The sequence below is a fragment of the Eleutherodactylus coqui genome, chromosome 2, assembly GCF_035609145.1.
Source record: "Eleutherodactylus coqui strain aEleCoq1 chromosome 2, aEleCoq1.hap1, whole genome shotgun sequence".
NCBI classification, from domain to species: Eukaryota; Metazoa; Chordata; class Amphibia; order Anura; family Eleutherodactylidae; genus Eleutherodactylus; species Eleutherodactylus coqui.
Genome location: NC_089838.1, coordinates 99337262 through 99364239, shown reverse-complemented (window position 1 = coordinate 99364239; position 26978 = coordinate 99337262). Strand labels below are relative to the sequence as shown.

Below are 26978 nucleotides of genomic sequence, written 5' to 3'. Positions count from 1 at the left end.
CTAGGTATGAAGGCAAACTATTCATATGCTCTATGCACACTCGTGGTCACGCTCTGTGAGCCAGAACAAGGAGCTGCTCTGTATGAGCGGCTCCCGTTCCGACCGACTCAAGCTGGATGGATGGTCATTCATCTGAATGGCCACCATGTAATGCTACATTCCACTGCAGAGGAGAGGTCTGGCTGGTCGGTAATTCCCTTAGCAAAATCAACTCTTGTTGGACATGTTGGAAGCCAGATCCGAAGCAATAAGCCAATTCCCCTAGGGGTAGCACATCCTAAAATGGGTCGAAATGCCGGATATAAAATACTTACCCATGTAAGGTTTTGTACCAGCAACTGTTGTGATCTTTGTACCTTCATTGACCATGGTAGCAATATTGAAATCGGTAATGTGTACATGCCCTGTACAAATACAAGAGGAGAAAGTGTTTGCAGAAAGACCAATGTACAATATAGATAAATACATAATTGAAATAGAAATTCTGTAAATAATATGACTTGGCAGGACCTTTCTTGATTAAAGAGTCATGGCTGTGTTCACATCCACATTGAGGATCCCATTATAAATAGTGCCGGACATATCACACAATGGACACCAATGGACAAACTAGTTCTATATACTGCCAAAATGAGAGAATCTGCACCGGAGGCTCCTAATAAGGCTCCCAACAGTTCCTGATTCGACGGGCCAGTCTCAGATTTTGGGGGTTGTCCTGCAACTCTGAAAGGAATGCCATATACTACCACCCACCTTTAGGCTCCTGCTCCATAAGCAACTGGATCCAGCAAGTAGCAGCTAAAAAGTCTGGGGTTTGGCAATGGACAGGGGTGTGGCATTATAATAAAGTGCCTTCATAGAGGGGGTACTACAGCAAAATTGGAGTATAGAGGCGGTGCTGTAACAAAGTAGGACCATAGAGGGCACATTATTACTTTGTGGGGCTACAGAGGGGGCACTGAGAGGTCCATTCGAGATAATGACAGGATGATTATGGTGTTTGCCGATGATTCATGCCTGGAAGATCTCTTCATGGCAGACTGGGCCAGGATAGAGAAGAAAAGAGACAACACCATTAAAGATGATATAACCTGTGGGCACTGGAAGTAACTGCTCTGTAACCACCATCACTGCATAGAACTGGTATCTGACTATTATCTGGTGATTGCCTTATTTAGATGTGTAGTGGAGCTGAGTCTCTATATCTGAGTCCATCGGGTGATAAAACATATCTTCTAGAATACATATTTTGCTTTTCTTGGGAGAAAACAACAAGTGGGTGGTTGGGTTGGTCCAATTCTGAGTTTTGCTATGGAGTCCCATAAGTTCTGTGTACTTGTGACTTCTGCTACCTGCAGTGTGCATGTGCCCACGATGACATCAGAAGACACATATACATTAAGCCCCAGAGCCACTGAAACAGGATAGAGAGGAGGCCTTCTGCCAATATACCCCTTGTCTTAGGTGCTGGCCACTGGACACTGCCACAAGGAAAATTAGGCTAGGCATGGTGCAGGATGAAGATGCACTCATCCTTACCATTGTTCTTTCCTGCTCAGCCTGACCATTAAGGTGAGTGACGCATCCAGGGAAGGAGAGCAACCATACATAAAATATCAGAGTCATCAGTACTGTGAGGGGACACAAAGGGGCACTATTACTGTAAGGGGTCACAAAGTGCATGGCTTAATGTAAAAGGGGTGGGGCCCATCATTAAGAAAAATTTTGATGCAGCCCCATAAATGATCAGGACAACCAAAAATATCTAGGTAGAGCACTGTTAGAGCCTTCTTCGTTACAGACATTAATACAGAACCAGTGTCGACTCTACTTTTCTGTCTTTGTGTGCTAGTACAAAAAGTATATGTCACATAAATTCCTAATTTTGAAAGAAAAGCAACAAGCTAATGGACGCGCACATATACTGACAGGCAGGGACATGATGTAATAATGCAGGCTTTTAAGCTTGGAAGGAAACCAGGAAACAAGACTGCAGACCCAGGATATCACGTTTGAAACATATTTCATAGTCTTAAAAGTTTGGCAAGTTTTGCAGGAAAAGGCTTTGCGCATTACACATGTGAATTGTAGAGTAATTGAGAATTTTTATCTAAGGTACTCTTTATGTGGACTTTATCATTTATTATTATCAAATTGACAATGTGGACTTAACTATGGTCTTCTGACCTAAAGGATGGGTTCCCACAGGATGGAAATTTTGTGCCTTGGCCGCACCAAAAAGCCGTGAGATTTCCGCAGGAGAGACGCAGCTTTGGGTTGCGGCTTTCTCCCACCATAGAGAGGAATGAGGCCGTAATGGAAAAAAAAGAATTGACATGCTGTCAATTCTGCACCGGATTGCCGGTTCTGCCGTGATGGATTGGCCGCCTTGCGTGGGCGAGATTTTTGCAAAATCTTGTCCACATGGCTGGCTAATCCCAGGATTAGGAGCCGCGGGTGGATTTGCCGCACAGAAATGCTGCACGGAATTTCCCTGGCAAATCCATCCTGTGTGAACCCAGCCAAAAACTTTTACCTTTATAAGCCAGATGCACACGGGCGGATTTGAATTTGCGGGATCTGCTATCATCACTAGTGCGGATAATCCATGGTATTCCCCACTTATTGGAATAATAGAATATTCATAGGTCCGCTAACACAAGCGGACAGCAATTGCAATTTCCACATTTAAAATCACAGCAAGTTCTATTTTTCAGTGGGATATGCACGGACGGATTCCATTGAAGTCAATGGAAGTCATCCGACCCGCAGCCTGTCTGCAATGGACATTGAGGATAGGCCGCGGGTACCCACGTCATCGCTTAGGGACTGCACAGGAAAAACAAAAATTAAAAAAAACTAACCTGTATTGTGCATGACTGACGGCAAGCCGTCACGGTCATCTGCAATACAGGAGAAAGCAGGTACGCAGGGTCGACAGTAGTGTTCAGAGCTGGATTCCAATGCGGGCTCCCGCATGCCCAATCCAACCCAGTCATGTGCAGCCCGCCTAAGTCTCCCAACTAACCAGTACCCAACTCTACACTGACGATGAGCAAACAACCAAAAACAGCCCGTCTACAGATGGGTATCCTTTTCTTTTGGAGAAGACATTGGTTTGGATAAATCCCCCCCACACCCTCTGCACTGATCATTCACACTGGAATACTGATAAAATATCCATCTCTAGACAGATCAGCTCACTTGCAGATCAGGATACATGTTGCCATAGATGCCTATGCAGAAGGCAAAGGGTGGATGAAGGAGCTGCAGAATGAGAGTCAGGCCAGGCTCACACGAGCATTTCAGATTCTGCATGCGGGAAGCCCACAGTGGATTCCGTCTGTGAGCCCAGCCGGTGACCCTGCATATGCTAAGGAACTGTATTGTGTATTACCACGGAGGCAGTATCGGCCTCAGAGTATGAAAATAAGGGAGATGGAACAATACCTCTGCAGCACCACCTATTGGATGGCAGCATTCCTGCAAATCAATGTCCGGCCCCTTATACATGTCTTTAGAACAATGACTGGGAATTGAAAAGCAAAAGTCAGATAATCATACACAGACAGCTGTTTCAGGGTTTTTGCCCCTCAGTGTGCAGTAGGTTTGTGGCTTGGCTAATGAGTCTGAGTGACACACAAAAAAGGCGGCTGAAGGCTGTAATAAGTATTACGCTACCATTTGTGGCACTATTTCTGGCCATCATATTCTGAAATTACAGGAACGCTGTAAGTTTGAAACATCTTTTTTATTTTCCCATATGACAGTACATTATGCTTTTCTCAACCAGAATTCTGCATAATGTTTACTGCAATTTTCTTTCTTTGCACAAAAGCTGCAGTTATTAAACCTCATTTTCTAGGACAGAAGTATATATAATAAATAATGGTAGTTTATAAAATACAATAGCTACTTGTTAACACTACTACAAAGGCCTTTTTCCCATTTGCTTGTGTTCGGTCTCACCAAAAGCCAAATCAGTGCTTGCTGTAAGTAGGAGAGTGCAATGATGGAAAGATAATCAAACCATATAATTTAAGGTAACAGTATGAACAAAAGGCAAATAATACCCACCACCAAATCAAACAACGGTGAGGGTGCTCAAAAGCCATGGAAATAAAAGAAAAAAAAAGGCCACACGATATATTATGTACACAAAGTAAAAAATGGCAATACAATAATCTTATCAAATAATATATGAACAGAAAAAGTTAAAACAATGAAAACATCAAAGCCTGGATTCACATGGCCATAATGAAAGTTTCTCCAGGGGCGTAACTAAAGGTTCAAGAGCCCAGGTGTAAAAAGTTCAGCTCAGGGCCCCCGTTCCACCTTACTGCTGACCGTGGTCTGCTGGAGCTTTCTGCAGCATCATTGGGTCTCTTAGGAGGCCAATCCATGCAACACTAACAACCAGGAATGTTAAAGTCTGAAAAGATTAGGGGCGCAGGGTGTACGTTGAGGAGCTATGAGGGCAAGATGGTGGCTTGTCACAACAGCACTTACAATGCTCCCTCCGGGAGGGACGCGCATGGCCTCAGCTAGGGCAGTGCTGGGCCTCTTTCGGGCACCCCTCAGAGAGGGATGCCCAATAAACTTGCAAACAGATATAAGGGTTGTCACGGGTGACGCCACCTTTCCGTTGAAAAATCTGAAAAATCCCTTAGTAGTAAAATACTAATGACTTATCCTCAGGATAGGTCATAAATAGTTGATTTGCAGAGATTTGCAGCTTGAAATCCTTGCTGATCAGCTAGACATCTGCATTGGTGGTCAAGGCCAGAAGTGTAATACAGTAGATGACGACACTCCAACAGTAGATGCCTTCAACTGCACTTCCAGCTCCTCTATGCAGTCAGAATCAGAAGTGTAACAGTAGGCATTACTCTCACTAATTTCAATGGGAGTGAAGCAGTCTATTACACTTCTGACCCTGACCGCCAATGCAGTTATTCAGACCTGCTGCACTGACAGTGGGCTGAAGGATCAACTATTGATGACCTATCCAGATGATAAGACATTAACAGTTAATGCCAAGAATACTCAGTTAAGATAAACCACATAAAATAAGATGACATGCAAAGAAACCTAGAAATGAATCAGTAATTACAGAACACCTGCCAGTAGCACTGAAAATAATGCAGCAAGGCAGTGTGATTCAATGCGGAGAATATACATGTGTGGTAGTGCCATTTTTAAAAAGGATGCATGTAGCAAAGAAGAATCCTATCTGTAAAGTCTTAGATAATCTGAGGTACACCAATTATTACATATTAAAGCCTCAGATGTTGTACATATCTGTAGGTCTATTCTGTACCTCCATAGGGAGGTCTCTAGAATATAGTATGAACATATATGAAACAAGCGTTCCATATTCAGAAACCTATACTGGTACAAGTGTGTGTAACAAACCTTCAGTCACATATATGTACTTACAATGTCTCGCTTACGTAAGGTGACCAGAAGTCCCAATTTAGGCGGGACAGTCCCGCTTTGGGACCAGTGTCCTGCTTTCACCTAGGACGCCAGTGACAGAGACATTTGTTCCACTTCCGGGACTTCTGTCCTGCTTTTGGGACGTTTGGTCACCATTAAAGTGATTACCAGATGGGGTGCCGCAGATTCCCAGCTGGTAATCATTCTGCTGCACAGCTGCCAATGCACAAACTGATGGCAGTGTGTGCATCTGGGATCTTCCTCCCCTAACCTCTTCTCCTTAGTTCTGCAGGAGGAGAGGAGGGGGAGAGGAGGCACTGCTGCAGGCGCACACACTTCCACCCACAGCAGCGCTGAGAAGAGGAGCAGCGGCGCTCCGAAGACCAGGAGGAGGTAAGTATATCGGTTTCTGGTTCCCAGCTGCCTGATCAAATGTGGCACTGCTGGTCCGGTGAGGCCACTACAGGCTGCTGGGAACCAGAAAGTAAAATGGCTAATTAGTGTAATTAGTTCCATATGCTCTATTTTCCTGTGCAAATGCACAGAATAAACAAATTGCACACACAAAATATGAGAATGAACCCCTTGAAATCAATCAGTTCTATGCACTACTTTGCCTCGGTCTGATGAGCGTGGTTTACACGCTGCTAAGCAACATGTAAAAGTATGCTCCTGACATGCAGGAAAAGATTGCATTACCGGACTGTCTCTAGCTCCGTGGAGCAGCCCGGGAACACATCAGTGGTGCGGGCAGCCTGCTTCCACGGCTCCCATAGGAGCCTATGGAAAGCACACTGCACAGTGCCACCACGGAGCTGACAGGCGATTCTGCACTTCTAAAAAGGGTCTGTGTGAACGCTTCTATAGCAACCTATTGGTTGCTACAGAAGTGTGGTTTTACACGCTGCTGTAGCAGCGTGTAAAACCTGCTCGTCTGACTGAGCCCATATTGTGCGTGCAAATTTTGTTTGTGCAAATACGGTCATGTGAATCCAGCCTGAATGAAAAACATTGAAAGTGTAAGTTAACAGATGAAATCACCAATACAGACATAACTAAGTGAATGTATAGCCGAGAGGTAAAAGTACTATTTCACTTGTCAGGCCCGACCCCTCCACTTGTGCCCGTATGGGCAGTGACGTCTGCGATGCTCTCTGCAACCCTTCTGCATTTTGTTTCCTTATCATGAAAACATTTACTGGGTTGTGCTGTGAATGGGATATAAAGCCATTGTTATGCCACACAGGCTTTCCTCTTCCCTGCTGGGCTACATTCATCCCAGATCTGGTGCTTCCTCTTCAGTCACAGCAGTTGCAGTGCATGAATTGAAAACCCTTGCAGCTATCAACAACTTTATACTATTTGTATATACAGCCCAATTCTGTTGGATACGTAGATCAGCAATTCTACTGTGTATGCATTAGGGTAAATGCACATGGGCGGATTTGAATTTTCAGAATCTGGAGTGGGCGTCCGCCTCTGGATTCCGCAGCAAATACCGCCCATGGCATGCTATGGAAAAGTGATTCTTCGTGCACACGAGCGGAAACCAATTTCAGTCCGCAGATAAAAAAAAAATGCAGCTTGCTCCATTTTCCTGCGGTGTCCACACGGATGGCTTCCATTGATGTCAATGGAAGTAGTACGACCCGCATCCTGTTCGCGATTGACAGTACAAACGTGCTGCGAATTCCATGTGAAAAGCAGGAGTTTAAAAAAAATCTGTATCTGCGAGCCATGCGGACCATTCGCAGTAAAGAAAGGCAACAGGACGTAAATGTCCATGCTGTGAATGGCACGGGATCAGATGTGACTGATAGCCAGTTTGCCACCGCAACAGCAGGGATAAATAAGACCAGCGATCCCCGCTGTTAACGCTCTACATGCCGCAATCAATGTAGATTGCAGCATGTAAAAGGGTTCCCAGATAGAATGCACTCTCTCTGTGTCATTGTTTGCTCCACACTTGTCCTGTGTAAATGGGCTTTAAATCTTGATGTTCATACAGCTCCTGCCATGCAGTTATAATAGAGGAGATCTCAGCATTAATGCCATGAAAGATAAGTATCAGACAGGAGGATGCATTGCATGGAAGTGACTGCAATATACAGAAGAAACCCCCAGAGCATCAGATGCAATCAGGTGAGGGGGGCAGGGATGGCAAAATGTGCTTTTGCTGGGTTCGCCCTATAAGGAATCAATTATTTCAACACTTAGCTGACAATGCAGTTCCTCTGGTGAGGGAAGCTCTGCACATGATGACACCAGTGCAGCCATATGGTCTGCCTCAATGGTACATATGCCCTCGCCAAGAATGAATGCGAACTTACACACATTTACTATGATGAAAGTTACACAGGAAATAGACCATAATTGTCTACTTTGCCTTGACCTTCTGCAAATTTGGAAGCCAAACAGATATAAAAATTTGCAATCATAATGTTATATCACAAATAAACATACTGACTCATAATTATCCAGTTTTCAAGACGCAGTAAATAAATAAAAAAATATTATATATATATATATATATATATATATATATATATATATATATATATATATATATAATACTTGTCTTTAGGTTTTTTTTACTCCCATTGCCAACTTTCAGGGATGACATGCAATAAGCCCTTGATCTATGAATGCCCTATAGGCTTATTGTATGTCTTCCCTGAAAGCTGGCATTGGGAATAAAAAAAAACATAAAGACAAGTTTTTCAGGGTTAAACAATTTTATTTAACTTGATCAATAATGCACAAAAATGTTAGCAGTAACTCTCTTCTACCACAAATTTTGATGGTTATAACTAGAGATGAGCGAGCATTGTCCTTAGCGAGTACCTGCCCACTCGGAAGAAAAGATTCTGGTGCCGGCGCGGGTGACTGGTGAGTTGCAGGAGTGAGCAGGGGGGAGAGAGGGAGAGAGAGATCTCCCCTCCGTTCCCCTCTGCTCTCCCCCGCCGCTCCCTGCTGGCACCCAAATCTTTTCCTCCGAGCGGGCAGGTACTCGCTAAGGACAATGCTCGCTCGAGTAATTGCCTTAGCGAGTATGCTCGCTCATCTCTAGTTATAACTCACTTTAAATAAAACCGTGCAGCACATAAGTTAACACTGTTTCATTGAATGAATTCAATTTTATTTAAAGTGACATCTAACTATTAAAATTGTGGTACAAGAAAAAGTTATTTTACCTTTTTCTAACTTGCTCAATAATGTACTAAAATGATTTTACTGAAAAAACGTATTATATTTCCTTTCATCAACATCCTGCACTGCTTAAGACTTGCCTACTAGGACTCAAACAACATCCCGAATTCCTTCAACCTCATATTGAGGATGTTCGCTTTTCATCTCTCTCAAACATGTTTGTACAGCTTCATCAAATTTCAGCCTTGGTAGCGTAGCTCAGGCTTACGGACGGTTTGGCTTGTGCTGCTGAGGGTCGAAATGACGGAAACATTGTATTGTCATCAATGCTGAATATGTATGCAACATTTAAAAAGAATCGATTTGGAGTTGCAAGATTTGACTCAGAGAGGAAAAGTTACATAAAATGGTTACAAAAAAAATGGCATTAAAAAGAGAGGCTGCAGAAGCCCCCTGTAAGTGCCGAGGACGGGGCATTACAGGTTAACATTTGCTAAGATTCTTCTTTTTGTTAAAGGTGTTTATACTTCAATGTGAACTTGGAGACAGACAGTCCCACTAGAGTCCTGTGTATCTACCTCCATGAATATTTTATACAGGCACGGTGACTGGGGGATGGATGCATGAACAATCTGCAATGCAGCGGGTGCTGGAATAAAGCACCTGTCACCATTCATACATCAGGCAGTCAAGTGAAGATCTGACAGTACTGATGTCCCATTTGTTCTCTCTTAGCGAACATTTATACCCAGGAGATGAGTGTCCTAATAACGTCTTTCCATACAGCGCATGAAGTGTGCACAATGTCACAAATGCTACATATTATAATGCAACACGCGGCAGGCAATTAGCATATTAAAGACTAGTATTATCTGTGACCCCACAGAACCAAGTCTCTCAAGTGTAGACATTTAGAAAATCAATGGCTGTTTGATTTAAGACGGTCCTATACGAGTGCTACCCAAGAGACACAACTCACATTGGCCAGCGCACAGAAACCTGTTCATGTGCTATCATTGACCCAACATACCGTGTTTCCCCGAAAATAAGACAGTGTCTTATATTAATTTTTGTTCAAAAAGGTTTAGCTTTTTTACATGTATAGCTGCCTGGACACTATTTAAATTGACTTTTTAAATTAACTGTTAGCAGGGCTTAATTTTGGAGTAGGGCTTATATTTCAAGCATCCTCAAAAAGCCAGAAAAATCATTTTGCATCCTCAAAAATTCTAGAAAATCATGCTATGTCTTATTTTCAGGGAAACAGGGTGCCATTTCCATCCATGAAATGGGTAATTAAAAGAAAAAAAAATAACACACTGATCTTCACAAGTCTGTATTTGCACGCAATACGCAGAGAATAGAATGCATTGATTTCAATAGGTTCTTTCATATTTCTGTATTTTGTGCGCACATTTGAGTTGTGCAAAAAAAAAAAATTGAACATGCTCTAACATTCTGCGTATTTGCACACCAAAGGTCCCCATAGAAGTCAATGGGAGTGGGGTGTGCACAAATGAACGCGCAATACGTACGGAGATACATGAAACACTGCGTAATTTTGCTAGAAAAAGAACATATCTGGAACTCATTAGCCATTTCAATGTGTGCCTTTGTTTGCCGTATACCCATCACCGTATACTCAGATATACTCAACATACAACACATATAATATAATATACCCAACCGAAAAGAGCTATAACATTTTTTTTTTTTAATTAGACATTTTGGTGGATGCCGGTGTGCTTAGCCTTTATATTATTAGTTATTTATGTTATTATTACTTAATTGTATTTGTGTGGTTTCAGTCTGGTACGGCTGGACCAGTAGTTTTAGTTTCTATAGTTTTATGTTCTGTTGGCTATATTACAACATGGTGCTGTATGCTACCATACAGCGGTATACAATGTCTATGACTTCTCGTCCCTCCGTACAGGCTCTATGCACGACATCTCTGTCTTAGGCTCCATTCACACAAGGCAGTTCAGTTGCAATAAAAACCACACCAAAAAGTGCATTGGTGAAACCATTTGTGTTTTTACTATGTTTGAAGTAAAATGTGGCAAAAAAACCATGCAGTTTTGCAAATGCATTTTTTTGTGTGGTTTTTATCGCACCCGAACTGCCCCGTGTGAATGCAGCCTAGTCATGAAGATATTCTAGGTGTCATTTTAAACGTAATTGCGATGAAGTATTTTTTGCTTGCATTTACTTGGTTCCTCTGGGTGAATACCGCAGGTTTGTGAACAGCTAATCTCTAGATAACAGAAGACATCACATTTACAGGTCAACGGCGATACGCACTGTAAATAAGTGAACCCCTCTTACCTTGTTCATCCAGCAGTATATTATCTGGCTTGATATCCCTGGTAAAGAAAACACACATTAGTATTTATATACATCAAGCACTACAATATAGTTGAAGGGGTTATTCAAGTTGTGAAGCAAATTTTTTAAACATTCCAGATAAGAAAGGTGTCTGTGCCCTGTTAATACACAGCTGGTTATGGGTAGCCATTACCGTCTTATCCTGTCCTCTATTTCTGATGTTTACCCGCTTTGCTATTTTCCAAGATGGCCGCAGCATCCCCGCTAACATACAACTTGAACCTATATTTATCACAAATGCTCCACTCTGTACTTCCTCCCTGTCCCCCCCCCCCCCTCCCACACACACACACACACTAAGTGTGGCCCTAAGTGTCAGCAATCTGGCCCCAAGAGCTGAAGAGAAAAAAGGTCTCTCCTGGTCATTCCTACTGAGCAAGTCCAACCCGTAGCGCTTTAATACGTACAGGTTGTATTCAGAGGAAGCCTCTGAAGAAACACTCCTGAAGCCCCAGGAGAAGGTGATGGTTCATAGAGTTACAGACACACAATCCCAAGCAGAACCACACTGCAAACTATAATAACTTTTGATTGCCATTCGACAGTGTAAACTTTGTGTAACCAAAATACCCTTTTTCGATATATACAGGGTGGAGCGCGGTAATTTGCTAATTTGGGAGTGAAATAAAAAAATAATGAACTTGTAAAAACTTTATTTTATATTTTATTTACATTGAACAGTAGTGGAATTTACAAATTATTTGGTTTTAAATATTGTATCTGGCAAATGTTGACCTTCGCTATCCACACACTGCTGCATACGTTTTCTGAAGTTCTCATGCACTCTTTCAAGCATGTCGACTGGTATTCTGGCAATCTCAGCGTCAATATTGTTCCTTAGGTCTTCCAGGGTGTTGGGACGGTTGCAATACACCTTAGACTTCAGGTAACCCCAAAGGAAAAAATCGCATGGGGCTAAGTCTGGTGAGCGTGCCGGCCAGTTAAGATCACCCCTCAGAGAGATAAGCCGTTCAGGAAACGTTTGCCTCAAAAAATTCATGGTAACTCTCGCTGTGTGTGCAGTGGCACCATCTTGTTGAAACCATGTATCCTCTAATTGCATTGCCTCGAGTGCTGGCTGGAAAAAATCCTGCAGCATAGTTAAGTAACGTTCGGAATTCACAGTTGCCGGAAAAAAGTAAGGCCAATGATGCCTACTGGTGATAAGGCGCACCACACAGTGACGCGGTCCGATGCAGAGGTCTCTGGTGAACTTCTCTGTGGTTTGTATCGCTCCAGTACCGCATGTTTTGTTTGTTTACACACCCACTGAGGTGAAAATGTGCCTCATCAGAAAAGAACACAATTGCGTCACGAGGTATGGTTGCAAGCATGTCTTCACAAGATGTTCGTCGTGTAACATAATCCCGTGCTGACAATTGTTGGACCACGCACATTTTATACGGGTGAAAATTCAGTTCACTATGAAGAATCCGGTGGAGAGAACGTCTTGAAATGCCAAGAGCAAGTGCTTGCTTCCGAGCAGAGCGTTTCGGAGATTGCAATACCACTGCTCTAACTCGTTCGATGTTTTGTGATGTTGTAAGACTTCTCGCAGGTCCTCTTCGTACAGATGACACATTCCCTGCTGTTCTGAATGCATTTACCCAATTTACAACTGATTGCCGTCCAGGAACACGTCCGCGTGGGGGAACAGCAAATCGCAAACTAAAAGCACGTTGCATTGCAATGATCGAGTGGTTATTTGAAAAATACGCTTCAACACAAAATGAACGCTCCTCACGTGTCCACTGCATGATGGCAACTGAAAAGCAGCTGCAGACAAACTTCCCGTCAGCCACTATAAGCAACGCCCACTCTCCCCTCTCTTCGACCAACAGCGCTGCCACAACCTGCAACTCAAAAAAGCAATTTAACGCGCTCCACCCTGTATATATATATATATATATATATATATATATATATATATATCTTCCAAATACACAAAGACTTTCATATTAGTGTGTCAGATAAGGCTGAGTCCACATTAACATTTTACCCATTATTATCAGATGCATCTTATTTTTCTTTAAAAATAAAAAAAATATATATATATAATAATTCTATCCATCCATCCATATATTAGTGCTATGGCAGCAGAATGCAGTCCTAAGCTCTCACTCACAACCTGAAGGTTGCAAGTTCAATCGCCGCACAGTTCAGGTAGCCGGCTCGAAGTTGACTCGGCCTTCCATTCTTCTGAGGTCAGTAAAATAAGTACCCAGCTTGCTGGGGGGTAATAAATAAATTACCTGAAAGCGGAGTAAGTTGGTGCTATACAAAATAACAAGTCCCTTCCCCCCATATAAATATATGTCTAACTGATGCAAAGAATTATGACTTATGGCCACTTTCACACAAGTGTATTTTGCCTCCATATTTGGTCCTTGCTTTGCCGGCTGTAATATAGCACCAATGTAAATCCATGTGTCCATGGCTGTTTATGTCACTGCAGTTTTTTAAACGTGCAGCATAACCTCTTTAGCCGTTTTTACCTCCGTATTGGTAAAATTTCTAATGGGCAGATACAAATAATTATTTACCCCGGAAAAAGTAAGACCAATGATAAAAATGGAGCAAATTCTGATCAAACAGTGATGAAATACTGATGACATACCTTTGTAATGTCATCTGTAACATGTCTGTATTCCAGATCCGTATTACGGGCATGTTACAATACGCGGGTCTGAAACTGGGATGAGACTAAAAGGCCTCATGTCCACGGGGAAAATCCGGCCCACTACGGATTCTCCATGGAGAATCCGTAGTGGGTCCCTCCTGCCCCGCGGATATGAGGCATAAAAATAAGAATTAACTCACCTCTCGTCCGCTCCAGATCTTCCCTTCGCTGCGGTTTCATCTTCTCTCCGTTGCGGCCAGATCTTCTTTCTTCGGCTCGGCGGATGCGCAGGGCACGTCGGTTGCGTGCCCCACGCATGCGCCGGCCCGAAGAAAAAAGATCCGGCCGCAACGGAGAGAAGATGAAGCCACGGCGAAGGGAAGATCCGGAGCAGGTGAGTAAATTCCTATTTTGGTCTCCCGCAGATCCGGACGGCTTCCATAGGCTTCAATAGAAGCCCGCGGGAGACCCGCACGGAAATGGAGCATGGTCCAGATTTTTTCATGCTCCATTTTTAAAAAAATCACTTTTATTGACCATCCGCGGGTATTTATCTACCCGCGGGTGGTCAATGCATCCCTATGGGATGCGGATCCGCGGGCAGGAGAAGAGTTAAAATCCGCTGCGGATTTTAATTCTTCTTTTGCCCGTGGACATGAGGCCTAACTTCATATCGCGCTCCCCACCAAGTGAATTCCCCACGGATGCGAGGTGTATTCATGTCAAACCCGGCTGATAGAATCACAGAGTTTCTCCCATCGTTATCAATGAGAGACATCGCATCACATCGTGTGCCCCTGGCAGGTGGTGTGATGCTGCCGTCAGCTCCACTGATAACAATAGGTGTTGCGATGAAAGAGCACACAGGAAGATAAAACATGCTGCGTTATGTCTCCTGCATCGCATCACGGAGTCATGTGGGAAAACATCACTCACGAGTGTGACTCCATTCAAAAGAATGGGGTTCAGATTTGTGCATCTCACAACGCACAAATGTCTTGCGATTTTCTAGCCCGTGTGAAGGAGGCCTAGGGGCTCCTTCAGACAAGCGTGGTTTTAGCGCAGAATAGCCTGTGAAAAGATCACGAGTATACTGCACTAAAGGAGTCTATGGACACTCCTTCGCATCGCGCACCAGAGATAGGTCAGGTCCTATCTTTTCTAGCAGCACGGACCTTAGATGCGAGTATTGTAGTCGCATGTCCTATCTTTGATTGGTGCAAGCTTTTTGTGCATCTAAAATTCCTTCATGTGAACGCTTCTATAGGAAACCATTGGTTCTTTTACATAGTTGGGGGCCCTGTTACAGATTTTGCATTGGGGCCCAGGAGCTTTAAGTTATGCCTCTGCCTTAAGAGGTCGAGAGAAGTTGGGGGGCCCAAAGATAAACTTTTGCACCCGGGCCCATGAGCCTTTAGCTACGCCCCTGCTTATGAGGCTATTCAGATGACTCACAATCAATGACAGCTACAATTACCAGTGCCAGCCCCAACACAGGTGTGGGAATGATCTGCTTCCCCTCTGTACTCCTGTGTGTTTTATAGATGACAGCAGGCACCCAAGGACCTGATCAGTCAGATCCCAAGCGGTGGACCCCAGCCGATCAACTATTATCCTAAGGAGAGGTCATCAATAAAAATTGTCTGGAAAACCCCTTTAAGAACTGCAGTGCCCATGTGCCAAGGCGGTCATCAGGTGCCTCAGTGCTGCTCCTTGTCTCTATTCTAAAGGCTTGATATTACTTTTCTTAGTTTATACAAAGCCAACTACTAGCCAGCAGGCACTGTGGAGGGGGACATATGATCTGCCTTCAAGATGCACTTGAGTAGACTTACAAGACATTACCTGGAATACGCAGGCTAATTACATCACTTCTTCACTAATGTCCTGATCATATACACAGACAGCCTGCAATGTGATACATCACCATGAATGGCACAATGAAGTGGAACTAATGTTCACCTAGGTAGCCTCAGAAAATTAACAACTTCAGTACCAGGACGCTGAGCTACCAGCAATAGGAACATGCATTTCACTTTAGATTTGTTATCTGGAAAGCCAGGAATGGCACGAAAAAAATTAAAGTTACCCTCCTGTTCTGGAGAAACAAAGATGGCCGATTGCTTTTCTGATTTCCTGATGTGCACTGTATATTAGTGTAATCAGTAGTCGAAGACTACATGCTGATGGGATCAGCTTTGGCCAATCACATGGGCAGCACTGGTCAATCAAAGCAGGTGTCTTCAGACGAGCGCATGTATTTTCATGCTGGCCACATTGTGGCCGAAAATCGCATCAATGAAGAATAGCCATGATGAAGTCCCAAGCATAAAGCAGCGCAGGATTCCTTTGGTCGGCAGAAATCCTCAGAATGAGTTCTTATAGCTTCAATAGCTTCAATGAGACAGCTGTCTTCTTTCCCGAGTTGTGGACGCAGGTCAACTCACCCCGCCTCCCATTTTGTTTAGCTCCCATGGTAGTCTATGGAAGCTGTCAGGGTTTTTCAACAAAAGATAGGTCAAGACGCAGCGCAAAAAAATTGGCAACCAAAAACGGTTGCCAATTTCCGGTTTTGACAGTGCTATTTTTTCACTCTTCTAAAAATCATGTGAATATATGCATTGGAATTCAATGCTTCACATGGTCGCAATTCTTCAATGCAGCTCCAATAGCTGCGCTAAAACGCTTGTGTGAATGAGGTCTAATGATGTATACTAATACACAGTGTGCATCAGGTAGTGCAGAAACTGGTGCAGCCATCTTTTTTCTGGACCAGAGGATCACTTTTAGGGTGGACACCCACTGGCGTTTTTTTCTATCTTGCGCTGCGAGAGCAAGTGAAAACACTTGCCTCGCAGCGCAAGAAAAACGCTGGAAAATTGTCAGTGTTTTCAATGGGGCCAGCGGCAGCAGCGCTAGCTCCATTGAAAACATAGGGAGAATACCACGGACTTCTGCCACAGCTGTGACAGCTATGTTTTTGCCATGGTTTCCAATGTACTCTCAATTTTTAGAGCTACTGTCACAGAATCCCTGCATGCTGTTTTATGAATGCCTATTTTACCCCACCCAAACCACCCCATGAAACTACAATCTAGAGACTGCTTCACATCTGGGTATTTTCTGTGTGCAAGAAATATCTGTATGAAATCTTTCACTCGGGACGGAATTACGCCGCAGGACGCAGTCAAATCCACAGTTGCAGAATACCACACCAAAATGCGCAGGTCTAAGGCCTCATGTCCACGGGGAAAATCAGATCCGCTGCAGATTCTCCATGGAGAATCTGCAGCGGGTCCCTCCTGCCCCGCGGACATGAGCGCTGAAAAGGAGAATAAATAAGAATTAACTCACCTCCCATCCGCTCCGTTTCTTCTCTTCGCTGCGGCGTCATCTTCTCTCGTCGCGGCCGGATCTTCTTTCTTCGGCTCGGCGGATGTGCATGATGACGTCGGTGACGTGCCCCGCGCATGCGCCGGGCCGAAGCAAAATGATCCGGCTGCGACTGAAAGAAGATGGCGCCGCGCCGAAGAGAAGAACCGGAGCGTGTGAGTAAAATCTGATTTTTGTCTCCCGCGGATCCGGACGGCTTCCATAGGCTTCAATAGAAGCCCGCGGGAGCCGTCCCCGCGGGAGACCCGCATGAAAATGGAGCATGGTCCAGATTTTTCCATGCTCCATTTTTTTTTAAATCACTTTTATTGACGATCCGCGGGTATTTATCTACCCGCGGGTGGTCAATGCATCCCTATGGGGTGCGGATCCGCGCGCGGGAGAAGAGTTAAAATCCGCTGCGGATTTTAATTCTTATTTTGCCCGTGGACATGAGCCCTAACTGTGGATTTTGATGCAGAATTGAAAGCAGATTTTAAGCCATTTTCCAATCCACGGATAGCCTGCAGATTTTGGTGCTGAATTGACCAAGCTTTGCGGTGCATTGTGCGGGCTCTTCCGTCCGTGGGAGAGGTCCCTACGTCCTATTCTCATCTATTTTCATGGATCAATATGGCCTTACACAAATCTATTTATCGGCTTGAATTTTATATAGAATACTCCATTGCCTTTATTACTATGGAGTTATTCTCCTGCATTGCTTAGGGCGCTTTCATTCAGCTAAGAAAATCATGCGAAATTTGTGAGCGTTGCGAGCCGCACAAATCCCACACGAATATAAACCTCATTCTTTTGAATAGGATCGTATGCACGAGCGGGGAAAAAAAAAAAAAAAAAAACGCGGCATGCCCTATCCTGGGTATTCCCTTGGAACACATCACCGAATAGGATTGCCATTTTACCTGAAGCGATGGGAGGCATTTTTAAAGAGAAACACCTTGCATCCGCGGGTAAACCGCACGTTGGTGAGTATAATATAGGGCAGAGTTTCACTGCCCAATATCGCGCTCGCCCGTGTGTAGGAAGCCCAAACAGACAAATGCTCGTCAGCTGCACTCACTGATAACCCCAACTTGGGCGGAGTGGATCTGGTGATCGCCACTAGGGATCAGACCCTAATCCCAGAGAAGTCCAACGTATAAATGAAGCGGCAGCAACAATGGCGCAATGATATTTCATCCATAGGACTTATTTTATTCTTCATGCATCATTAGTGTGACGTTCGACCTAGCAAACAGGTCTTTCTCAAGCTGATGTAGGAAGCCTTCTAGGAGGTGCCTTATGTTGGCACATAGAACCCATAGGTCCATATGCACAATCCCCAAGGGGCATTTGGCGTAGAAATATTGCTACAATGTATATTATGAAATGATTGTATCCAAAGTTTACATTAGGACTCAGGAGCTTCCAACTCCAGTACGCCTCTGTATAAGCACATAGAAATTGATTATATTAAACTAGAAAGTCTTGTGGTTTTTCGTTTCCCATCGCTCATTTTGAGTTCACTCACGCAGCACGTCACTCAGCCAAGCTGCAAAGTGTAGTGTGGTAATGAAGAGATTGAGTTAATGACCTCAGTCCTGCAGCTGCTCCCAGCTAACAAATAATATATGAGTGTCTGTTACATCCTCCGAACACTACCAATTCCATTTTGGTGTTTTATTGACCATGTGACATGCAAAATGGGGACTTTCTTTAAATACGGAAATTGGAGCAGGCGTTTAGAATAAATAAGTGTGGATAGATGAAATTCCCAGCAGCATATCGTTTCCAACCACAAAGAGCTCTCGCAAGCTTCACGTTTGTGGAAATAAGCAAATAATGTAAAACAGCTATTAACGAGAAACACAATCACTTTTCGTCTGCTTTCATGGCCGTATTTATGGGTATATTTCAAAGACACAGTGCACTCTATTTTTTGCGCATTTGCCTCCATATTTGTATGCTTTTCTATTGGGGAAATGCAGATCAGTATTTGCCCAATATAAAGTTAGAAAAAGGAAGATGAAAAATTGATGACATATAGTAATACTAACCTGAATACATATGGATTACGGACATATTTTTACACGCTTGTCTGAAACCAGCCTAAGGGTGCATTCACACAAACCATTTTCCCACAAGAGTTCAGTTTGATTGCGTTATAACCAGAATTTGCGTAGGAAAATAAGCTATTCGCACGCATCAAAAGTGCAAGATCGATAAACTACCGAATTTCCTATTTTCCATGCCAAACAATTTGTGCAGTTCTTCCATTACTCGACCCTGGAAGCAAGCTCCGTGGTCTAAATATATGGAAACACTGATGGAATTCTGTCAGACAGCATGAGCAGCTGACTCAGCAGTTTACATAGTAACATAGTATGTTAGGCTGAAAGGAGACAATGTCCATCTAGTTCAGCCAGTTTCCACCCCCTTTGTTAATCCAGAGGAAGGCAAAAAAAGCCCAATGAGGCAGCAACCAATTTAGCACATTTGGGGGGGGGGGGGGGGGAGAGGTCCTTGCCGACACCAACAATCCCTGGATCAACGTTTTGAAAGTTCCTACCACACTCCAACACCCGGAATAACAACCCCGCTGGTTATTTTATGTCTATATCCTGTAATATCATAGCGCTCTAGAAAGACATCTAGTCCCCTCTTAAACTCCTCTATGGATTTTGCCATCACCACTTCCTCAGGCAAGAGTTCCACAGTCTCACTGCTCTTACAGTAAAGAACCCCCTTCTGTGTTGGTGATGAAACCTGCTTTCTTCTAGACGTAGAGGATGCCCTCTTGTTACTTGATCCTTGTATTGTCCCCTAATTTATATATAGTTATTTGGTCGCACCCTTAACTGACTTTTTTTCGAGGGTGAATAATCCCAATTTTGATAGCCTCTCCGGATATACCAGTTCTCCCATTCCATTTATTAATTTAGTTGCCCTCCTTTGAACCCCTTCAAGCACAGCAACATCTTTCCTAAGCACCAGTGTCCAGTTTGGTCTTGCGTAGGGATGGCCACAGCAAATTTAGTAAAATGGTCTGTCATTACTAAGCAATATTGATGCTCGCTGGTTTATGGCCCAATGTGTACACAGTCTCTAATAAGAACCTCAAGTGGTCATTGGTCCGGATTGTTTGAGTTGGGGCCCACTGTTCAGCATAATTTGCACATGTAGTTTACGGTCTTGCTCAGCTAAGGGCAATACACGATTTTCTGCAGCTATTAAAATGTCTTGGTAGGATCAAAGTGAGCCCCTCACTCATGCATCTCTTTTGCTATGGGCTTGGCTGTCTTCCTAGGTACTGTATGTGAATCTGCTACTTCATGTCCATCTCTGTAAGCAGATAGATCCACCAGTATAGTATTCTATTTTTTACTGCTCCCACTGGGATAGTAGTTATTTTGCCCCGAAGGTCAAGGCATTTCTTCCTTGCTAGGCTTTTGCTGCTGGACAACTCAGTTTTCTTATATGCACCAGTTCTGGGATCAATGACTTGCACTCTCTCCCAGTCTGCATTGATCTGTCCAAGGAGGTACCAGCAAAGAGGAGAACTTTTGGAAGTCAGGTCTCTCATTGTCTTCTAACAACATTAATTCGGTGGTGGGTACACACACGGGTTTCTGGCAAACTGACCCTGTGCTACTGGGAGGTTGACCTGGCCCTACCTAAGTGGGGACATTGCCCCAATAAGGGCAGCCCAGCAGTCTTCAGATCTGGGCCCTAGCTGATCCTAGGAGCCATGCACCAGAACAAGACACATTCACATGCCACATGACAAGGACTGAACAACAGGACACACAGAGCCAGAATACACCGCATACAGCAGCCAAAATGCAACCACAAGTAACATATAGGAAGCTGAATATAAATACCAGCTATTAGTTGACATTTTGTACAAAACGTGAAAGCTAGTGGGCCATTTCGCGGCTCCTGGTTATACTGCTAGTCCCTACAATAACCAGGAGTCCAGAGGCACCGGTCACAGTTCACATAGAACACAGATAGCAGGTCACACAGCAAGCTAACACAAAACTGACAGAATATAAATGAGCAAACGGACATGAACCAGCAAAACACAGATCCCACAGCAAGCTTGCAACAGACAAGGATTCATGAGTACTCACCCTGAACACCAGACAGAGACTGACCAGGAGCTGGGTTTATATGTGAGCACAGATCCAGGAGATTGGCTAGCAGGAAGTAACACACCCAGCCAGCTCAATCAATTAACCCTGAGAGTGCTGTGCTGCTGGAAGCACAGTAGTACAACATGTCTCAGCAGCACACGTAACAGTTACGTTTTAATTCCAAATGCATCCAGAGACCTGACCTAGATGCTCAAGATGTTCCTCAAAAGGTGGCAGCATACACAAAAACTTTGTCCAGTTATATATGAGGGTAGACTCGAAGTTGAGATCTCCAAGGCACCTTCCCCTGAAGCATTGTGCCCAGAGCATTGGTCAATCCAAATGGCAAACAGTCCCATAGGCAAGATAAAGCAGCTGGCAATATCCACCTGTGAGGTCCAGAGTGGAGAAATCGTGAGCTTTTCTGAGGGCTGATAATAATACGTGGTAGTGGGTAGAAGTCATCAATGGTGCATGTGTTTAATTTTCGGTAGTTGAAAAAGTACTTATGTGTGCTCCTCAGGTGCCTCACAGATGTAGTCACACAGGTAAAAGTAGAAGTTTTCATTTTACATGCCTGTTCATTGATCACTTTTGAAACTGCACTGAATGGAAATTGTGAACAGCAGTGATCTATGGTCTGTCAGTTTATTCTGTGGAACCTGAGAGCAGCCACTTTCACTTGTGTGACTTCATTTTTGAAGTAAATAAGAAAGATAGAACAATATCTCTACAGCTCCACCTATTGGAAGAGAGGCATTCCTGCAAATCAATTTCAGACCCTGTATACAAGTCTTTATATAACAACTAGCTGATATACCCGGCTTCACCCCAAGTTAATTTGGTACTTGTGTTTATCTGGTGTTCACACGGAAAATCTTATGAAATCGTGGTTACTTTAGAGAGACTGAGGGAAAAAAATGTTCACCATTTTGCATGGTTCTTTGCGTTACCCAGAAAACACACGTGGAGGTAACCATGCGACGTTTCCTTTATATAAAATGACATCGGGAAGTGATAGAATTAGATTACGTACATAAAATTTGGACACTAATTATTTTACACTTAGAATTGAATAATCGAGTTGGGACCCATTAACGTTTCCTATTTATGACATAATCAATGCCCGTGCCAAATTTCAAGTTTCTATGACACCGGGAAGTGAGAGCATTAGATTACACACGTAAAATTTAGACGCTAATTCTTTTGCGCTTAGAATTGAATAATCGAGTTGGGACCGCTTTACTTTTTCTATATATGACATAATCAATGCTCGTGCCAAATTTCAAGTTTCCGTGACATCGGAAAGTGAGAGAATTAGATTACGTACGTAAAATTTGGACGCTAATTCTTTTGTGCTTAGAATTGAATAATCGAGTTCGGACCCCTTTACTTTTCCTATTTATGACATAATCAATGCTCGTGCCAAATTTCAAATTTCTATGACATCGGGAAGTGAGAGAATTAGATTCTGTACCTGAACTTTGGACGCTAATTCTTTTGCACTTAGAATTGAATAATCGAGTTGGGACCCATTTACTTTTCCTATTTTGGACATAATCAATGCTCGTGCCAAATTTCATGTTTCTGTGACATCGGGAAGTTGGAGAATTTTTGGCGAGTCAGTCAGTCAGTGAGTCAGTGAGGGCTTTCGTCTTTATATATATAGATGATTGGGAATTGAAAACCCAAAGCCAGAAAACCATACACATACCATACCATAGCTGTTTTGGGGTTTTTGCCTCTCATCAAGTGTGGCCCTACAAGTCTTCTCCCTTACCCCATAGGTGTCTCCTCAAACACCTTCCAGGTGCTCTACTTAAGGAGAAATGATACCCTTCCCGACCTACATATTTGAGGAGCGCACATATGTACTCTTTTGTATTTCACTGAGGGAAAGTAACCATAACTTCTGGCATGAGAGTGTAAAGTCTGTGCAAAGCACTGAAAAGGCTACATACACAGCATTTTGGTTTTTAGGGTCAGCGACTCTTAAAAAAAAAACCTGCAAATACTATACATGGTTTATCTTTGGCATTTTCCCATAGGCTTGTGAGATTTCAACGGTAAGGCAGTAAGTTAAAGCCAATTTTTAAAAAAATAACTAAAAAGGAAATAAAAAGTGTAGCACTAGTGCAAAAATTGCATTTTAAAATTGCAAATGTGTTTTGTTTTTACAAGTGCTATAAGGGGAACCATACAGGGATGCTTTTCCCTAGAAGAATCGATACCTCCGGTTACAGGTCTGTAATATCGACAGTGCTGCTGTATAGGATATGACTTTATATGCAATTTAATAAAAGATGCATTAAATACTAAAAAAAATGAGAACATTCATACTTTTTAAAGCTTTTTCAGTGATATTTTGCTAAATACATGCATTTTGCAAGATTTTTTTTGCCTATAGGGAAATTTACATGAAGATGTTGGATAGCATGCTGATTTATAAAAAAGACCACTGAGAGAAATAATGTACTGCCAGGAAAGAAAAACACCACTACAAAAAATGCTGTGTTTTCAGTATGTTTCATAATTCCCTATTGACTTATAGCTACTTTTATCAGAAAATATGGAGCAAATACCAGCAAAATTGTACAAAAGACAATGTTTTTGCAAAAAAAAAAAAAGACTTTGCCGAAATCAGCTTTTTAATGCATTTCTAAAAAAATGTTCATAGACTTAGAAGTGCTTCTATGGAAAAATAGGTTGCTGCACCATGTGATGCTAGGTAGTAAATAGTTTCCATGCCACCAGTCATGGCGTTATGGCTTCCCTAATTAGTTTAAATAATTTTTTTTGTCTTCTGCATAACTTGGAACTACAGTTTTGCATTGTCTAGTTTCCCCCCAAACCATATCTATGGTACAGGAGCCAAGGAAGATGAGATCTAAATGCCTCATTGGGTGTTGTCTATAACAAAGGCCAATACTAGACATAAAATGAAAATCAACTTCCCAATAAATATATACTTATTCTGACATAAAGCAATTGGCTAATTGGTACGACTCACAAGGGAGGCTGCAAAACCAGCAGAATTATGTCAAGCCAACACATGCAACATGATGAAACCTCTTTGGCACATCTTTAATAGCCTTTAATTACAAGTGTTTTCACCCATGGGGTACAAAATAAATGCAATGAGTGACTAGGCTGACGGAGAATCACAGATCAGCTTGGAACAGATGTGCGGCCTTTATAACCCACAGAGGGATTGAGAGAGCGTGTTTACATGAATGGAAATTATACAGCATGGCGGCAATAATGTGACAAAGCACGCGGCCCAATCACATCTGTAGTTCACCAGCCATTGCAATTACCTGGGATACATTGTAGCCTGCCTTACACCGAAATAACAAAACCATCAGAAAACAGAACCATGAAAGTCATATGAAAAGATTTGGGTGTGCAAACTGTGATGTGAGCATATCGGGGCAAACCGACTGAACCTGCCACATGATATTCACAGCAATTTCACAGAAAGGGAAGAAAGCATTTAAAACACAATAAAATCAAAAATAATAATTTACTATAATTCTTTGAAAGTTATTATTCAGACATTTTTGGTTATATCTAGAGATGAGCAAGCGTACTCGTCCGAGCTTCATGCTCGTTCGAGTATTAGGGTACTCGAGATGCTCGTTACTCGAGGCAAGCACCACGCGATGTTCGAGTCAATTCCATTTCCTTTCCTGAAAGTTTTGCGCCATTTTCTGGCCAATAGAAACGCAGGGAAGGCATTGCAACTTCCTCCTGTGACGTTCCAGCCCTATCCCACCCCCCTGCAATGAGTGGCTGGCGAGATCAAGTGACCCCCGATTATTTAAAGTGGAGCCGCCCGCGGCTCGCCACAGTCACACACTGGGAGAGATCAGGGACAGTGCTGCTGCTGCTATAGGGAAAGTGTAAGTGTAGGATCCTGTGTACAAGACCCCAACGGTCCTTCTTAGGGCCACATCTGACCGTGTGCATTACTGTTGTGGCTGCTGGTAGCAGTTTTGCAAATTTTCTTTTTTTGTATATCGGGCGGGCAGCCCTATTACAGCTACAGCGTTCTCAGGCTGCAGTCTGTATTACATAGTATAGGGACAGCGTTGCTGAGATAGGGAGAGTGGTAGTGTAGGATCCTGTGAACCCCAACGGTCCTTCTTAGGGCTACCTGTGACCGTGTGCATTTTACAGGTTGTCTGATGGGAGTTGTAGTCCATCACTATTGCACAGCTAGGCCTGTTTGCAGCCTTCCGTAAAAAAAATTTCTGGCTGCAGTTAGTGTTACATAACCGCTGTCAGCCTCCAACTGTACACCAATAATTCTAAAAAATTTTACACCACTCTGTGTCTGCCGTCAACTTCACGTACAGCGTACGGCAACAGCCCCTGATAGAGGGAAAGTCATATACACGCTATATAGCCGGTATTCTTTTTCAAAAATTTTTTTTAAATAAAAGCTCCTTCTTATGGCTACCTGTGACCGTGTGCATTTTACGGGTTGTCTGATGGGAGTTGTAGTCCATCACTATTGCACTTAGGCCTGTTTGCGGCCTCCCTGACTATTTTTTTTTTTCTGCCTGGAGTTTGCCTTACTATACTGCTCTCAGCGACAAAGTCTGCGCACATAATTCCAAGATTATTTACACCAGCTGTGTCTGCAGTGAATTAGAGATGCACAGCATACGGCCACAGCGACTGATAAAGGGAAAGTGATACACACAATATAGCCTGCATTCTTTGACCAAAAAAAACAAAAAGCACCTCAGTTGGGCTACCTTTGACTGATTAAATTTCACTGGTTGTCTAGTGGGAGTTTTAGTCCATCACTATTGCACTTAGGCCTGTTTGCGGCCTTCCTGACAATTTTTTTCTGCCTGGAGTTTGCCTTACTATAACGCTCTCAGCGACAAAGTCTACGCACATAATTCCAAGATTATTTACACCGGCCTGTGTCTGCAGTGAATTTGACGCTCAGCGTACGGCCAACACAGGTACTTATAGAGGGAAAGTGATATACACAGTATATAGCCTATCTTCTTTTTCAAAAAAACCCCAAAAAGCTGCTTGGTTGGGCTACCTCTGACCGTCTGCATTTTACTGGGTGCCTGGTGGGAGTTTTGGTGCATCACTATTGCATTGCTAGGCCTGTTTGCGGCCTTCCTTCCATTTTTTTCTGCCTAGGGTTAGCGTTACGATTCCGCTCTCTGCGTGAAAGTGTACGCATATAATTCCATAATTATTTACAGCGGTCTGTGTCTGCTCTATTCGTAATCCACCATGCTGAGGGGTAGGGGTCGAGGATGTGGACGCAGGCGAGGATGCGGAGTTCCAAGTGAGGGTGGGGGCACAGGCCGAGTTCCTGGTCCAGGTGTATCCCAGCCGGCTGCTGCGGGATTAGGAGAGAGGCAAGTTTCTTGGGTCCCCAGCTTCATATCACAATTTATGGTTCCACGTGGTAGACCTTTATTGCAAACATAGCAGTGTGAGCAGGTCCTGTCGTGGATGGCAGAAAATGCATCCAGCAATGTATCAGGCACCCAGTCTTCTACACAGTCCACTGCTGAAACTCTGAATCCTCTGGCTGCTGCTCCTCCTTCCTCACAGCCTATACTGCTGCTACAAAAATGGTACTGGGGTCTGCATATGCTTCTGCTACATAAATGTTACTGGGGTCTGCTGATACTGCTGCTAGAGAAATGTTACTGGGGTCTGCTTATACTTCCACTACAGAAATGGTACTGGGGTCTGCCTATACTGCAGCTACAAAAATGTTCCTGGGGTCTGTTTATACCTTTGCAACAGGAATGTTACTGCGGTCTGTCTATACTATGGGTGCACTAAGTCTTCCCATCGCGGTGTTTTACCTATGTGGCACAAATAATACA

The 26978-nt window shown here is 43.3% G+C and overlaps 1 protein-coding gene across 1 annotated transcript in view; it reads right to left on the bottom strand.

Moving 5' to 3' along the window:
• STK32A (serine/threonine kinase 32A) overlaps positions 1 to 26978 on the bottom strand; it is a 156736-nt gene that overhangs the window by 36824 nt on the left and 92934 nt on the right. The window contains exons 6-7 of the mRNA XM_066589824.1: positions 10918 to 10955; positions 315 to 404 (exon numbers count right to left, since the gene is read on the bottom strand). Of these exons, the coding sequence (XP_066445921.1) occupies positions 315 to 404; positions 10918 to 10955 (128 nt within the window). The remainder of the gene's footprint in view (positions 1 to 314; positions 405 to 10917; positions 10956 to 26978) is intronic.